General features: G+C 40.2%; 1 protein-coding gene across 2 annotated transcripts in view; it reads left to right on the top strand.

Annotated features, from left to right (window-relative positions):
* The first annotated feature begins 676 nt into the window (after positions 1 to 676).
* The window catches only part of Gabrb3 (gamma-aminobutyric acid type A receptor subunit beta3), a 227,062-nt gene continuing 214,672 nt past the window's right edge, over positions 677 to 13,066 (top strand). The window contains exons 1-3 of one of the 2 annotated variants that reach the window (XM_058574066.1): positions 677 to 825; positions 1,723 to 1,814; positions 2,034 to 2,101. In XM_058574066.1, the coding sequence (XP_058430049.1) occupies positions 686 to 825; positions 1,723 to 1,814; positions 2,034 to 2,101 (300 nt within the window). In that variant the 5' untranslated portion in view covers positions 677 to 685. Of the gene's footprint in view, positions 826 to 1,447; positions 1,587 to 1,722; positions 1,815 to 2,033; positions 2,102 to 13,066 lie in introns of those variants that run through there. The other variant, XM_058574067.1, reaches the window with a different exon arrangement.

The raw sequence follows: 13,066 nt of genomic DNA on the forward strand, positions 1-13,066 counted from the left end.
CTTGATCTGTGGGTTTTGTTGGCTGACCACAGATGGATTGAGTAATCATCTTCCTCAATATTAGTAGTCTGGGGTACAGGGAAACTGTATTGAGAATCATCACTAAAGAAAAATAAACAACCCGTGGCCATGGGTGAGCACCCCTTAGGCACACAGTGGTGATACATGGGGAAGGTTGGAAACTGGTGTACACCAGTTTGTTTCTTGGCCACTGTACCAGAGGGTTTTTTTGTTTGTTTGTTTGTTTTGTCTTGTTTTTGTTTTTAATGAGAGTTAAAGGATGGAGGCCTGTAATAGGGAAAAGGAGGATTCTGGTCTTATATTAAGAACCACGGACAGCTCCTGGCTGCTGCAGAAAAGGCACATTATCTTCCCATTCCTGACGTAAGAGTCCAGAGTCTCCAAGTCTGATTTGGATTCCAGTTTACTGATATAAAAGATGAATATTCAACATTCTCTTTACCATTCATTTAATTGCATTTATGTGAGCAGGAAGAACTCAGGGATCTCGTGAATTGTTCAGGGGTGAGGTTGAAAGGATAGTTAAGGAACCAATTTTTTTTTTTTAACATGGTAATATTTTATAAATAAATAATCGGGCCGCCATGCAAGGGGCTGGAAGATGGGTCAGGCGGGAAAGCCCGGGGGTGGGGGTAGGGGCGGGGATCCCCACGTCGTCGTTTGAATGCTGGATGACTGTAGGGAAGAGCGGATCCCACCCAGGTTAGGCCACAGGAGCAGCGCCATGTGCTCTGGGCTCCTGGCCCTCCTGCTGCCAATTTGGCTTTCCTGGACCTTGGCGACCCAAGGCTCTGAGCCCCGCAGGTGAGGCGGGGGGCTTCCCGGGGTTCCGCAGCCTCCCCCCGGACGCAGTATCGCGTAGATCCGCAGCCGGAGGCGCAGTATGGCACCCACCGGCTCCGGGCTGTACTGAAACTGGCTGGGGGTCGGGTTGAGAGGCTCGGAATGGGGTTTGAAGGATGCGGGTAGCGTTTCCCTAGCTGCCGCTGCTCGCGCGGCGGTAGCTGCGGGTCCCCTCCCTCGCCCTGCCGCAAGGAGCCCAGAGGAGCTGGCTCGGTGGCCGATTCCCGGCCCCGCCTGGCGCCACGCAGCCGCGGCTTCCGCCCGCAGTGTCCCGCCGGGCCGGCCGCTACACCCTATAGTCTCTGCGCTCCGAGTCCTGCGTGGCGGCTGCTGAGGTGGGAGAGGGCGCCTAGGGTCGGGGCCGCCGGGCAGCAGTGAGCGCGGGGGAGGGCCAGGAGCTTGGCGAGGCCAGCTCCGCCTCCGACTCGTCCTGCCTCCTCCCCCTCCCTCCGCTCCCGCGCCCGCTGCTCCTCCCCTCCCCGCGCCCGCTCCTCCCCCTCCTCTACTCCCCTTCCCCCTCCGCCCTCCTCCGCTCCCGGCCAGCGCGGCGGCGGCGGCGGCGGCAGCAGCAGGAGCAGCCCCGGCTGCGGGTCGCGACGGCGGCGGGGCGCCCCCTCCCCCGTGCCGGGGCGCGGCGGAGGGATGTGGGGCTTTGCGGGAGGAAGGCTTTTCGGCATCTTCTCGGCCCCAGTGCTGGTGGCTGTGGTTTGCTGCGCCCAGAGGTAGGGTCGCGGGTGGGTTGACGGGAAGCGGGCCGGGCGGCGGGCAGGGCGCACGGTGTGCGCCCCGAGCGCTGGCGAGTGAGCCACCGCCTGACCCTGCTTTCTGTGCCTCCCTCCTTCCCCCCCCCCCCCCCAGCGTGAACGATCCCGGGAACATGTCCTTTGTGAAGGAGACGGTGGACAAGCTGTTGAAAGGCTATGACATTCGCCTAAGACCCGACTTTGGGGGTAAGTGGGATGCGCGCTGCCGTTGCGGGAAGCGCAACCCACCGCGTTGGCGGCCTGGGTAGAAGAGAGAGGCGGGGGCCGCATCCGCTAAGCTGCAGCGGAATGGGGGGGTGGGTTGTATTTCATCTGCGCCCCCTCCCGGGATAGTCCCCCATTCTCAGAGCCGCCCGCACCCCTTGCCGGAGCCTGGCTGATCACCGTGTGGTGCGCTTCCCGCAGGTCCCCCAGTCTGCGTGGGGATGAACATCGACATCGCCAGCATCGACATGGTTTCTGAAGTCAACATGGTGAGTGCCTGCCCTTCCCAAGGCTGTCTCAGAGCTCCTATCCTGCTGTCTGGGCCCGCTGGCGTCCACAGTGCTGGGCCAGAGGCCTCCGGAACCCGGCGGAGTTTCCTGGGCCCGGGAAGGGAGCCGCGCTCCTGGGCGCGGGCCTTTTGCTAACCCGGCTCTCTCCACATGCTGAGTGTGTATGGGGGTGTTGCAGGCGTTGGAGCTTTGCGGAGGGCGCACCCTGCCTGCAGAAGGGGTCCCGGGCTGGCCTAGAGCCCTGCTCTCACGGCCGCCCTCGTGCTCAGAGCTCCTCCAGCGGGCTGTCACCTGGTCGCTAGGCTTGCCTAGTGCCGTCTAGCCTCCTTAGCAACAGGCGCTGGGGAACCGGGGAGTGAGGCGAGATGTGGGGGTGGCTCGTATATTCTAGGTAAGAGGTACTTAAGGTTTCCTTTGTTGTCATTTGGAAAGAAATACTGGTAGCTTGAGAGGAGGAGGGGAGGTGTGTGGAGGGGTGGCTTGTGTATACTAGGTGTGACTCAGGTCAGTTCATCGGTCTCAGCTTCTTTCCTAAGTTAGGCAGGCTTCTGAACCCTGAGAACCTGCCTTCAGCTCTGCGGGTCGCTGTCCAGGGTGCTGACGGAGCCCTGCCTACCCAGAGAAGGAGAGGGCCCGAGCTGCAGGCCTTCTCTAGAAAGGGGCAGCTTTGCCAGGAGAGTCCAAGACTAGTGTTCTGTGTGTCACTTAGGGCTTATGTGAATGCTGGCAGGATTCATTATTCTGACCTGTGGAAAGCAGAGGTCAGTATTCTGAGGTGCAGAGAGTGTCAGAGACATTTGCCCACAAAGCTTTTTAGGGCACCAGGGAATGATGAGACAAATGACCCCTTTCATTTGTTACTTGAGCTGAAATGAGATTTGAAAACAGGTTTGATTTTTGTGCTGAGTGGAACTTTAGAAATCCTAAGAATAAGCATTTGGAGAAAAATATTGGAAGAAACCATTGACAACTTTTCTTTTGAACATACAACACTGAGAATATGAGGCATGGTTTTAGAGAATATGAGGCATAGGTTTCTCAACTCTGATGTACGTCAATATCACTTGGGGGCATACTTGTTTTTAAATGCATGCTCACTGTTTCTCACTCCAAGGGATTATGATCTAGCTGGGCCAAAGTGGAGTTTTCAGGTCCCAGCATTTAAAACTGGTGCTTCAGATTATTTTGAAGCTGGTATTTCATGCACAGTATTTTGAGAAATAGTGCAATAAGTTATAAAAATATGAATGCATTAAAATAAACTAAAGGTGTTATTTTATATGGACTTTAATGAAATGTATTTTAAAATGTATACAACTGAGGATTTCACAGGATGAAGTTTTTGACTACATTAAAATATTTTCATCACATTTTCACTTTTAATCTGAATTTGAAAAAAAATAGTGTGAGGGGCTTGGGATGTAGCTCCGTGGCAGAGCACTTGCCTAGTATGAACAAGGTCCTGAGTTCCATCTCCAGCACTGAAAAAAAAGAAAAAAAAAAGTTTGTTTTGTAAAGTATACCACTTAGGACATTTATATATGAAGGCAGTATGAGTATTAGCAAAACACATGGAAAGAATGTTGCTAACTTTCATTAAAATTTAACATTATGAATATTTCACTCATTGATAATTTTATGAAAATAATTCTGTTCAAAAGACATGCTTTATTATCTTAAGGGAACAAATTTTTTATATTTAAGATTCAGTCTCTCAAAACTGGTTTTCTTAATTGGGGACATCAAATTCTCTAGAGAAGAAAATTTAACACAATAGTTAATGGATATTTAGTGGATTTTTCTATCAAAAATTATTATATTGAATGTGATGGAAGAGAAAACGTATTGAGTGACTCTTTAAGAACCCTATACAATATTAAAACAACCAGAAGAATAGCGGGAATATATTATTGCAGACCATTACACATTCTGTGTTACTTTTAAACTTAGCTATCCATTTGCTCTGGTATTGTGCTGATAGTTGGTACATTTAAAAACTTTATTATTTTTGCCTTAATTTATGTTCCATGAATCAATGTGTTCCTATTTTCTATGGGCTCAATAATTTAAAGACAAATTCAACATACAGGCCATGATATTGAATAGTCTTTAAGTATATATCCTATAGCAATCCCAATGCATAGCATAGCTGTGGTATTCTTGCATTCATTTTTTTCTCTTGCATTCTCATGGTAGTATTCTTTTTTCTGTCTCTGTAAACATAAAATAATTGTAGACAAAAATTGAGGATTAATGGGATTGGATACTGTAGGCTTTTGGAAAGATGTGACTGAAAGCCATTTGAAATGTGTTCTTCCTCCAAGAAGCAGATTAATCAATACCAAGCTGTAGAAAATTCTGATTTTCCTTAATATATTTGTGTCTGATAATGGCTGTTATTTAACCTATTATTACAGGAACTTCAAAGGTAGCAATTGTTGAGTGTTACTTTGGGAGTCACATTTTATAGGGAAAGGACAGAATATTTGAGTGTAAGATTAGAACTACCACTCAATCACAGTCCTTTGAAAACAAATTGTTTTATTAGGTTTTATAATTACACTAGTCATTACAAAAATTGTTATAAGTTATGGATAAAGAAATGGTCACTAAATAAGATATGATTTTCCTTTAAGGGTTTTGTAACAAAAGTAGGATAGTAGGAGATGAGAAATCCCATTCTATTAGAAGAACAGATGAAAGTAGCAGGAGAGAGAGAGAGAGAGAGAGAGAGAGAGAGAGAGAGAGAGAGAGAACTTGGAGGAGAGAAGTCTTGGGAGAAGTTATTTTGATGTTGAAATCTTTTGTGAAACAAAGTATATTTAAATTGGATGAGGGAGATGAATAGCATTCTGAGACTGTCATAGGAGGAGGAAAGAAAACAGTAAAGATATAGATGGATGAATGGGCAGGATCAAACTCTGAATGGGATAATTAAGAGAAGCAATGGGGAAAATACGACAGACCTATGTACACCTGAGCCTTTCTCCATGATGCAAAAGAATTCAGATGATAATTTTTGGAAAATAAGAAGAATACAAATGGTAAACGTTCTTAAGCAGTGATTGATAAAATTTTGGATGTGCTTTTTAAGATGAATGTTTTGGCCAACATGTAAATTTAGACAGAGGAGTAACAATGGCAAAATTTAAAAAAACTATGGATAAATGATCATGGAAGTGATATTGGGGATCAAATCGAGGGCCTCCTGCCTTCGAGGCAAGTGCTGTACCATTGAGTGACATCTCCAAACCCCATAAATAAATTTTTGAGAATCCTTTATAGTGAAATTTTTAAAAAGTCAAAGGTTTCAAATAAAGAAACTGAAAAGCATATGTATTTCAAATAGGAGAAATATGCGTAAGCTTGTTCTTGAGATTTTGGGGGGTGATTGCAAAGAAGGACAACAAATTTTGCACCATAGTAATAGTGCTGCTTTTTTCTTTAAATAACTATAATATGCATTCTTTCTAGTAGTGCCCACAGATGATGCCTCTCATCTTAAATAACAAATAGAGAGGTAAATTATATATATGCATGTATATCTCATCATTCATTTTGGTGTTTTGTAAAAACAACATAAGAATGGATTTGAATATTTTAGTATACAGCATTGGTTTTGCCATAGCTTGTTTTGTGGATAGTGGACGTATTTCACATTTCCATGTTTTTCTAAATCTTACAATTCTCCTTTTCATGCTCTTCTTTTTAATTAGCTGACCTAACAGTGATCAAAAACCATTTTGTTTTACATAACCTATCTTGTTTCTCTTAGTGAGTGCCTATTTGAAAATTTCTGTTAATCTTTTAAAATTATGCATGGTTACATAATTATTGAGATTTAGTCCATAGATTTTAAGTGAAATTGTGTATGTGAAAGTACATTGTCTCCTGAAAATTACTGTATATTCCTGTTGTAATTTTGGTGCTTAGCAGTAGTCCTAGTGTATAAGAAACACATGTTGGGTATACAGATGGAAAGATGAACCAGTGTATGAAGATTATTGAAAAATACAGGATACATAAGGAAATATTGAAAAAAAACCAGAAAAACTTAAACATGATATTTTAAAATGAGTTCTTTGTTATTTATTAGAATGAATCATTGATTTGTTAATTCAGAGCAGAAGCTACATGTACTTACTTTTTGCTTCATTAACTATAAAGCATTGGGGACATAAAACTAGATTTAAACTCTAGTAATATTAATTCTAATTTCTATGATTTAACTAGCACTTTGTTATTACTTATATTTAATTACTCCATTAAAATTTACTCAATTCTAATGAAAATGTAACTACAGGATTATTTTTTCCTGATTTCATGCACATAAATTATAAATTGCCATCCATTTTTTAAAATTAGCATTCCTTTAAGCAACAACTAATGTGTATGTTTAGTTATTATGAGCTGTATTCATCCATTATGCTAGTTCTATTTAATTCATTTTTCACTTGTTGCATATTCTTCTCATAAAATCCATATTTTCATGTCAGGTGTGAAAAAAGTGGCACATAAGAGCATAGTTTTAGCACATTTTTGAAATGTTACTTTTTGAAAATAACTTTGGAGTACATCATTGTTGAATGGATATAATCTACTCATGTACAAAATCGTATACACCTGGGCCGGTGTATGCATTTATGCTGTCATTTTATGTCTTTGTCCTTTTCTGAAGGGAGGAAAACTCAGAGAGAGGTTCTTGACTACAGTAAGCTAGGATCAGAGATTTGGAGAATTCATCTTTTAGGCATTTTTTTTTTTTTTACTAAATTTACATGAATGAACCTCTCCTTTCCCAGTTCAAAATCTAGAGGTTTCTTTGCCATTAGTGAATGCGCGAATGAGAGCCCAGCCTGTCCAGCACCTACCCAGGTTCTCAGGCAGGAGGTGCTGAATGTCAGCACCAGGTGGTGTACTTAAGAAAATAGTCTAGGACTAGAGCTATGGGTTCTATTTCCAAGTCTATGGCAATGTTTAGCCTTAGGCAGGTAACTTGATCATCAGTAATTCCTCTGCAGGCTCCCAATCACTCATGGCATGTGTGCAGATACTAAAGCCCTACCACAAAGGGATTAGCGCTACAGAGAAAATCACAGTAAAGACAACAACAGGATCCCACTTTAGAAAGTCTTCCTTCACTGATTTCTTCCATAGAGGTATGAACATTTTCAGAGTTTGCATATGAATTGTTATTAGCAATTTAAAAGAAGGAAATGTGCTTATGCTTTTATTATAAAGCAAGCTGGGGGATGACTCAGCAGAAAGGAAGAACATTTTGCTGACCCAGTTGGGGGTTGGAAAACTGCTTACATGGAAGGTGCTCCTGGGATAAGGTCCATAGTGTGTGTGTGGTGTTTGGTTCCAGGTTGCTGCATTTGGGAGGTAAAGTTGTTTATTGAGGACATTACTTTTCACTGGCAGTATGTTTCATGCATAAGTTATGATCATACATCAATGCTGGGGCACTGATAAGAAAGCATATAATGAACTTTAGAGATGGATGACAACAATACCTTACATAATATGCTCTTTATGAAGAGAGGTTTGTGTTTAATATTAGAAAAAATGGTATAGAGAGCCCAAAGCAAATGCTTTTTGTATTTCCCCTAAGGGAGGTTGTAAAGCTTATGTTGTTACATCTCTTAAAAAAATGAATCTTACACTTTATTGCCCCGTTGCAGATGCCCTCTTTCTTGAGCCTGTGTGGGGCTCAGCTCAGGATTCTTATGTGTTGCACATAGAAGACACTCAGGAAGTTTTTACTTTGAATTGATGGTGCAAATCTGCTTATTTACATGTAGTTAAAGAACAGTTAAATCTGATAGCAGATTCAGTTTCATTTGAGAAATTAGGACCAACTTCTGCTTTCAACTCCAATGTTTGGTCTTTCAACTCCAATGTTGTTTAGACAAAAATACATTGTTTATATTTCCTTAGATGATGGTAAATAAAAGGAGTTAGAAAAATAATTGTGCTTCTTGGGCTACTTGACAAAGGAAGGCAGCTTATAAATTTGGTGCTTATTTAAATGAAAAATGGCATAGATGATAATAAAGAGAGTTGTGTTCTTTTCATTAAATGTGTGTTATAGAAACCAAAGAAATGCAAAGGTTAAGATGGCAAGTGTAGAATACTGCTGGTTGTCGATCTTGGAATTAAAGGCTCAAATTTAGGACAGTAGACCTCATGATATTCATACAGCAAGATGGATTCAATACTTGATTTTCTAGCCTGTTATCTGTGATATAGCTCTCCTTCCACAGGGAAGGGAACACTTTTATTAAAAGTGTGGCTCTGTGTCTTAGAGTGCATACTGATTTTTGCATTTTGAAGAGTACCAAACATTTTGAGTAAATAAATGAAGCCAACCAAGCATTTGAAATCTTTTAAATTATTTTATAATACGCATCAAAGTGTAACTTAGTGAGGTGGTAACTGGACGTTTTGCACACTGTTTAGTAATTTTTAACATGCTGCAGGTATTATGTCATATTTGATTATCAAGCCTGATGATCCATCTGGTTAAGTAGGCAATACAGGTATTAACCACATCTCCATTTTTTCAGATGAGAAAAGAGGCTCAGGAATAGAGCAGATATTCTCACTCTCACTAAGTGGCACAGATGTGATATTTTCATCACATCATCTTGCTAGCAGATGACAGAGATGCTCTCTCAGGGTTTCAAGGGATTTTATCTTGTTCTATGATTTTCATACTACCTAAATTAGATCCCTCTTTTGTACTTCCCCATGAACCTTATTCTTTCCTTATAACATTTATTGCAGTTGTAAATTATTTGGGTGGATGTATTTGCTCAATCTTTCCATTTCTTTCCTCATTAGACCAAAAGATGTAAGAGGCAGGGCTGTGTCTATGAGCAGTACTCACATAATGCCTCTCATTGATAGGTACCTATTAGATTTTTGTCGAGAAAGAATATGAATGAAGAGTAAATGAATAAACATAAATGCCTGAATAGATATATAAATTTACAGTGAAATATTTTCACAACTAAGAATTTGGACTAAAGACTGAGAAGAGTCTTACACTCTAAATATGATGTAATCAATTTTACTTCAGGAGACTTAATTCAAACAGAATTTGAATAATTGTACCCACTATCATACCTTTAACTCTATAATATTCAGTAGCTGTTTCCTTCTTCACTGGGGAGTTTTATTCTGATTTTAAAGCAGGAAAAAGAGTAAAATATTGCAGTGGTCCTATAAAATTTTGCTGATGTAAGGGTTGGTGTGGATATTCTAAACATCAACCACTGGTACTTTTTTTTTAAATTCAGAATTTTGTGTTTACTTGAAAAACATATGTGGGTTGAGCCTTTCTATATTATAGGGAAGTTCTTATTGCTCTTTTCATACGAGTTCACTGGGTTCTGTGTTTCCTTTCCATTGTCCCATAAGCAATACAGTGGAGCTATGGTATTTTTCAATTATTTGCTAGTTTTACAGTGTTTTATTTCTGGGCCATTTATCCTAGCCATATAAGAATATTCTATATGAATATAAGAATATTCTCTAACTGCAAAATTTGGAAAAATAGGAATATGATAGATCTTATGTGTTGGTGATTTGTTCTGTGCTATCATCCAGGACAGAGTTAGCCTGTGATCTGTTTGTCTTGGGGACAGAGATTTCCCTTATATCTTGGTTTTCAGGAGACCATATTAAATAGAATCCATCGTAAGTATTAAATACTGTTTTTCTCTGTCTTTTTTTTTTTTGTGTGGTACTGGGGACTGAGCCTCATGTGTGGCAGGCAAACACTTTATGATTGAGGTATTTCCCTAGCCTTTACTCTTTGTACTTTCCAGTGAATTTAAGTATCACATGGGAGCATTTAAAACAATTAAAATCTGAGCATATATGATGTTAACATTCTTATTCAGGGTGAGTAAAAATAACATTAAGACATGAAAACATCACATCTCTTTAAATGCCCTAATTTGTGCTTTATTCAGTTTGAAAGAGGATGCAGATTCTATTGATTACATCATCATATTTTATCCCAGTTGTACAATAAGATAATTCCTTTTATGTAAGAACTTTGAAAAATCTACATGCTTTGATTCATGATCTGAAAACCATTTGCCTTATTTTATTTCATATTAGTTGTAAAGGATAAAAAATAGGCTGATTTAAAGTTACATAGCCCCGATTGTGTTTGATACCTATATAGAAAATATTTGTTAATTATTTGAATACCACAAAAATGTTCCTTTAAAATTTAATTTTAAAAAGTCTTTATGATTGGTAATTTAAATGGATATAAGGAACAAGTTTTCTAGGTCACCCACTATTTCATTGTGTGTGTATGTGTGTGTGTGTGTGTGTGTGTGTGTGTGTATGAATATCAATCTATCCAGACCAAAGATTGTAAAAGAAACAACAATTTGGGTAATTTCTTGTAATATTATTAATTGTTTGCCAGTCATGCTGATTCTGAATATCCATCTAAGATACAAGCTCCTTTGTCAGGTCAAAAGTAGACTAGAGGATTTTCTGAGTAAATATATGTTAAATGAGTTTGTGAAACAATTTACCCTTGCCATAAAGCTATTGTATTGCAGAGATTTCATTATTTGGGTGTGTGTTTAACCTGTAAAATTAATCGTAACTTGAAACATGAGGATCTCTGTGAACTTGTCACACAAAAGCATCTGAATTATGGAAAACAGTTTCATCTCTGTTATCCAAAATGATGGACCTCTAAGGTTTTGAGCTATTGCAAGGATCCCAGAGCTATGTTCTCTCTAAGCACACTTTCTCACCATTGATGTAGGGTCTGCAGAATGCTTTGCCTTTCCAAAACAGTATACATGTTAGAAAAAGGTTGGAGATAAATGTTGGAAGAGCGAACTGATTGTACTAATTCCTTTTTATGCTGTTGAATATTGTACAGAAAATTCACTGGTATGAGGGCTTATTTGAATGTGCCTTTGAATGAGTTTTCATTTCTGAATCCTTTCTTTGTTTTGGCCTTGGGCACCAAAGTTCCTTGTGAGAATGCCATTTCTTGTGGTACATGTTAAAATAATGGTTGTTTAAGAGAACTGTTCTATAGAAGGTTAGTGTGTGCTCCTTAATCAAAGTGTTTCTGCTCTAATAATATTGGAAATCATGTTAAAGAGATAAAATTATTTTCCTTGCTTTAGGAATTGTCAGGACCTTTAATATGCTAACGATTTTGTAAATCTTCATTAGAAAGGTAAAGAATTCAACATTTTCCAGATATGTTTGACTGGAGGGATGGGACTTTATTGACATCTCCCCCTTCCTCCTTCTTTTTCTTCCTCCTTCTTTTTCTTCCTCCTTTCCTTCACTCCTTTCTTTTTCTTTTTTTCTGGGATGCCAGAGATTGAAACAGGTCCTGGTGCATACCAGCCAAGTGGGCTGCATCCCCAGCCAAACAGATTAATTTGGGGAACAAAATACAGCTTCTTAAGGCTGTTGGGCTTCAGTATTTTATAGATAGAAGTATTGGAAACCTAGAAATTACTTCTGGGGCTGAGCAGGGGGAGCTGGCGGTGTTCTGATGTTGCATTCCACTAAGGAAAGTCTCCTTCTATTTTTGGACATATCATATTTCACATTCAGTTTTTATGATATTTATAGGGTTGTGTATATAAGTTACGGTTTGAATGTGTCTCCTGGAGTTCATATGTTGGAGTTTAATCTTTAAGGCATTAGTGTTAGTGGTGGAACCTTGAAAAGGTGATTAGAATTAATTATTTTATAGCAGGAATGGGTTCAGGATAAAAGGATGAGTTCCGTCTCCCCTCCTTTGCCTCTCCTCTCTTTTACTTTTCTCTCCCCTTCCTTCATTCTCCATGAAATGACACAGCAAGAAGGTCCTTCTAGATGCAGGTCCCTTGATCCACTGTGCACCTGTACAGGGCTCAGGATTTTTCACACCTGGTAATAATGGGCAAATAAATTGATGTTGATTCAGAAATGTAAAGAAATTTAAAAATCTTAATTGCAATTGTCTTGTTTGTGTATTTGGTTTTTTTTTTTAATTTTTTAACATTACATAGTTCTTGATATATCATATTTCACAATTTGATTCAAGTGGGTTATGAGCTCCCATTTTTACCCCATATACAGATTGCAGAATCACATCAGTTACACATCCAATGATTTACATATTGCCATACTAGTGTCTGTTGTATTCTGCTGCCTTTCCTATCCTCTACTATCCCCCCTCCCCTCCCCTCCCCTCTTCTCTCTCTGCCCCCTCTACTGACATTCGTTTGTCCCCCTTATATTATTTTCCCCTTCCCCTCACTTCCTCTTGTATGTACTTTTGTATAACTCTGAGGGTCTCCTTCCATTTCCATGCAATTTCCCTTCTCTCTCCCTTTCCCTCCCACCTCTCATCCCTGTTTAATGATGTGGGGAAAAGGGTACACTTGTACATTGCTGGTGGGACTGCAAATTGGTGCAGCCAATTTGGAAAGCAGTATGGAGATTTCTTGGAAAGCTGGGAATGGAGCCACCATTTGACCCAGCTATTCCCCTTCTTGGTCTATTCCCTAAAGACCTAAAAAGAGCATGCTACAGGGACACTGCTACATCGATGTTCATAGCAGCACAATTCACAATAGCTAGACTGTGGAACCAACCTAGATGCCCTTCAATGGATGAATGGATAAAAAAATGTGGCATTTATACACAATGGAGTATTACTCTGCATTAAAAAATGACAAAATCATAGAATTTACAGGGAAATGGATGGCATTAGAGCAGATTATGCTAAGTGAAGCTAGCCAATCCCTAAAAAACAAATGCCAAATGTCTTCTTTGATATAAGGAGAGTAACTAAGAACAGAGTAGGGTCGAAGAGCATGAGAAGAAGATTAACATTAAACAGGGATGAGATGTGTATTTGTTTTTCACAATTTAGAAGCACAGACTACTGGT

Source organism: Marmota monax, unplaced genomic scaffold, assembly GCF_021218885.2.
Source record: "Marmota monax isolate L192 unplaced genomic scaffold, Marmota_monax_Labrador192_F-V1.1 WCK01_AAM20220418_F8-fsc00179, whole genome shotgun sequence".
Taxonomy (NCBI): domain Eukaryota; kingdom Metazoa; phylum Chordata; class Mammalia; order Rodentia; family Sciuridae; genus Marmota; species Marmota monax.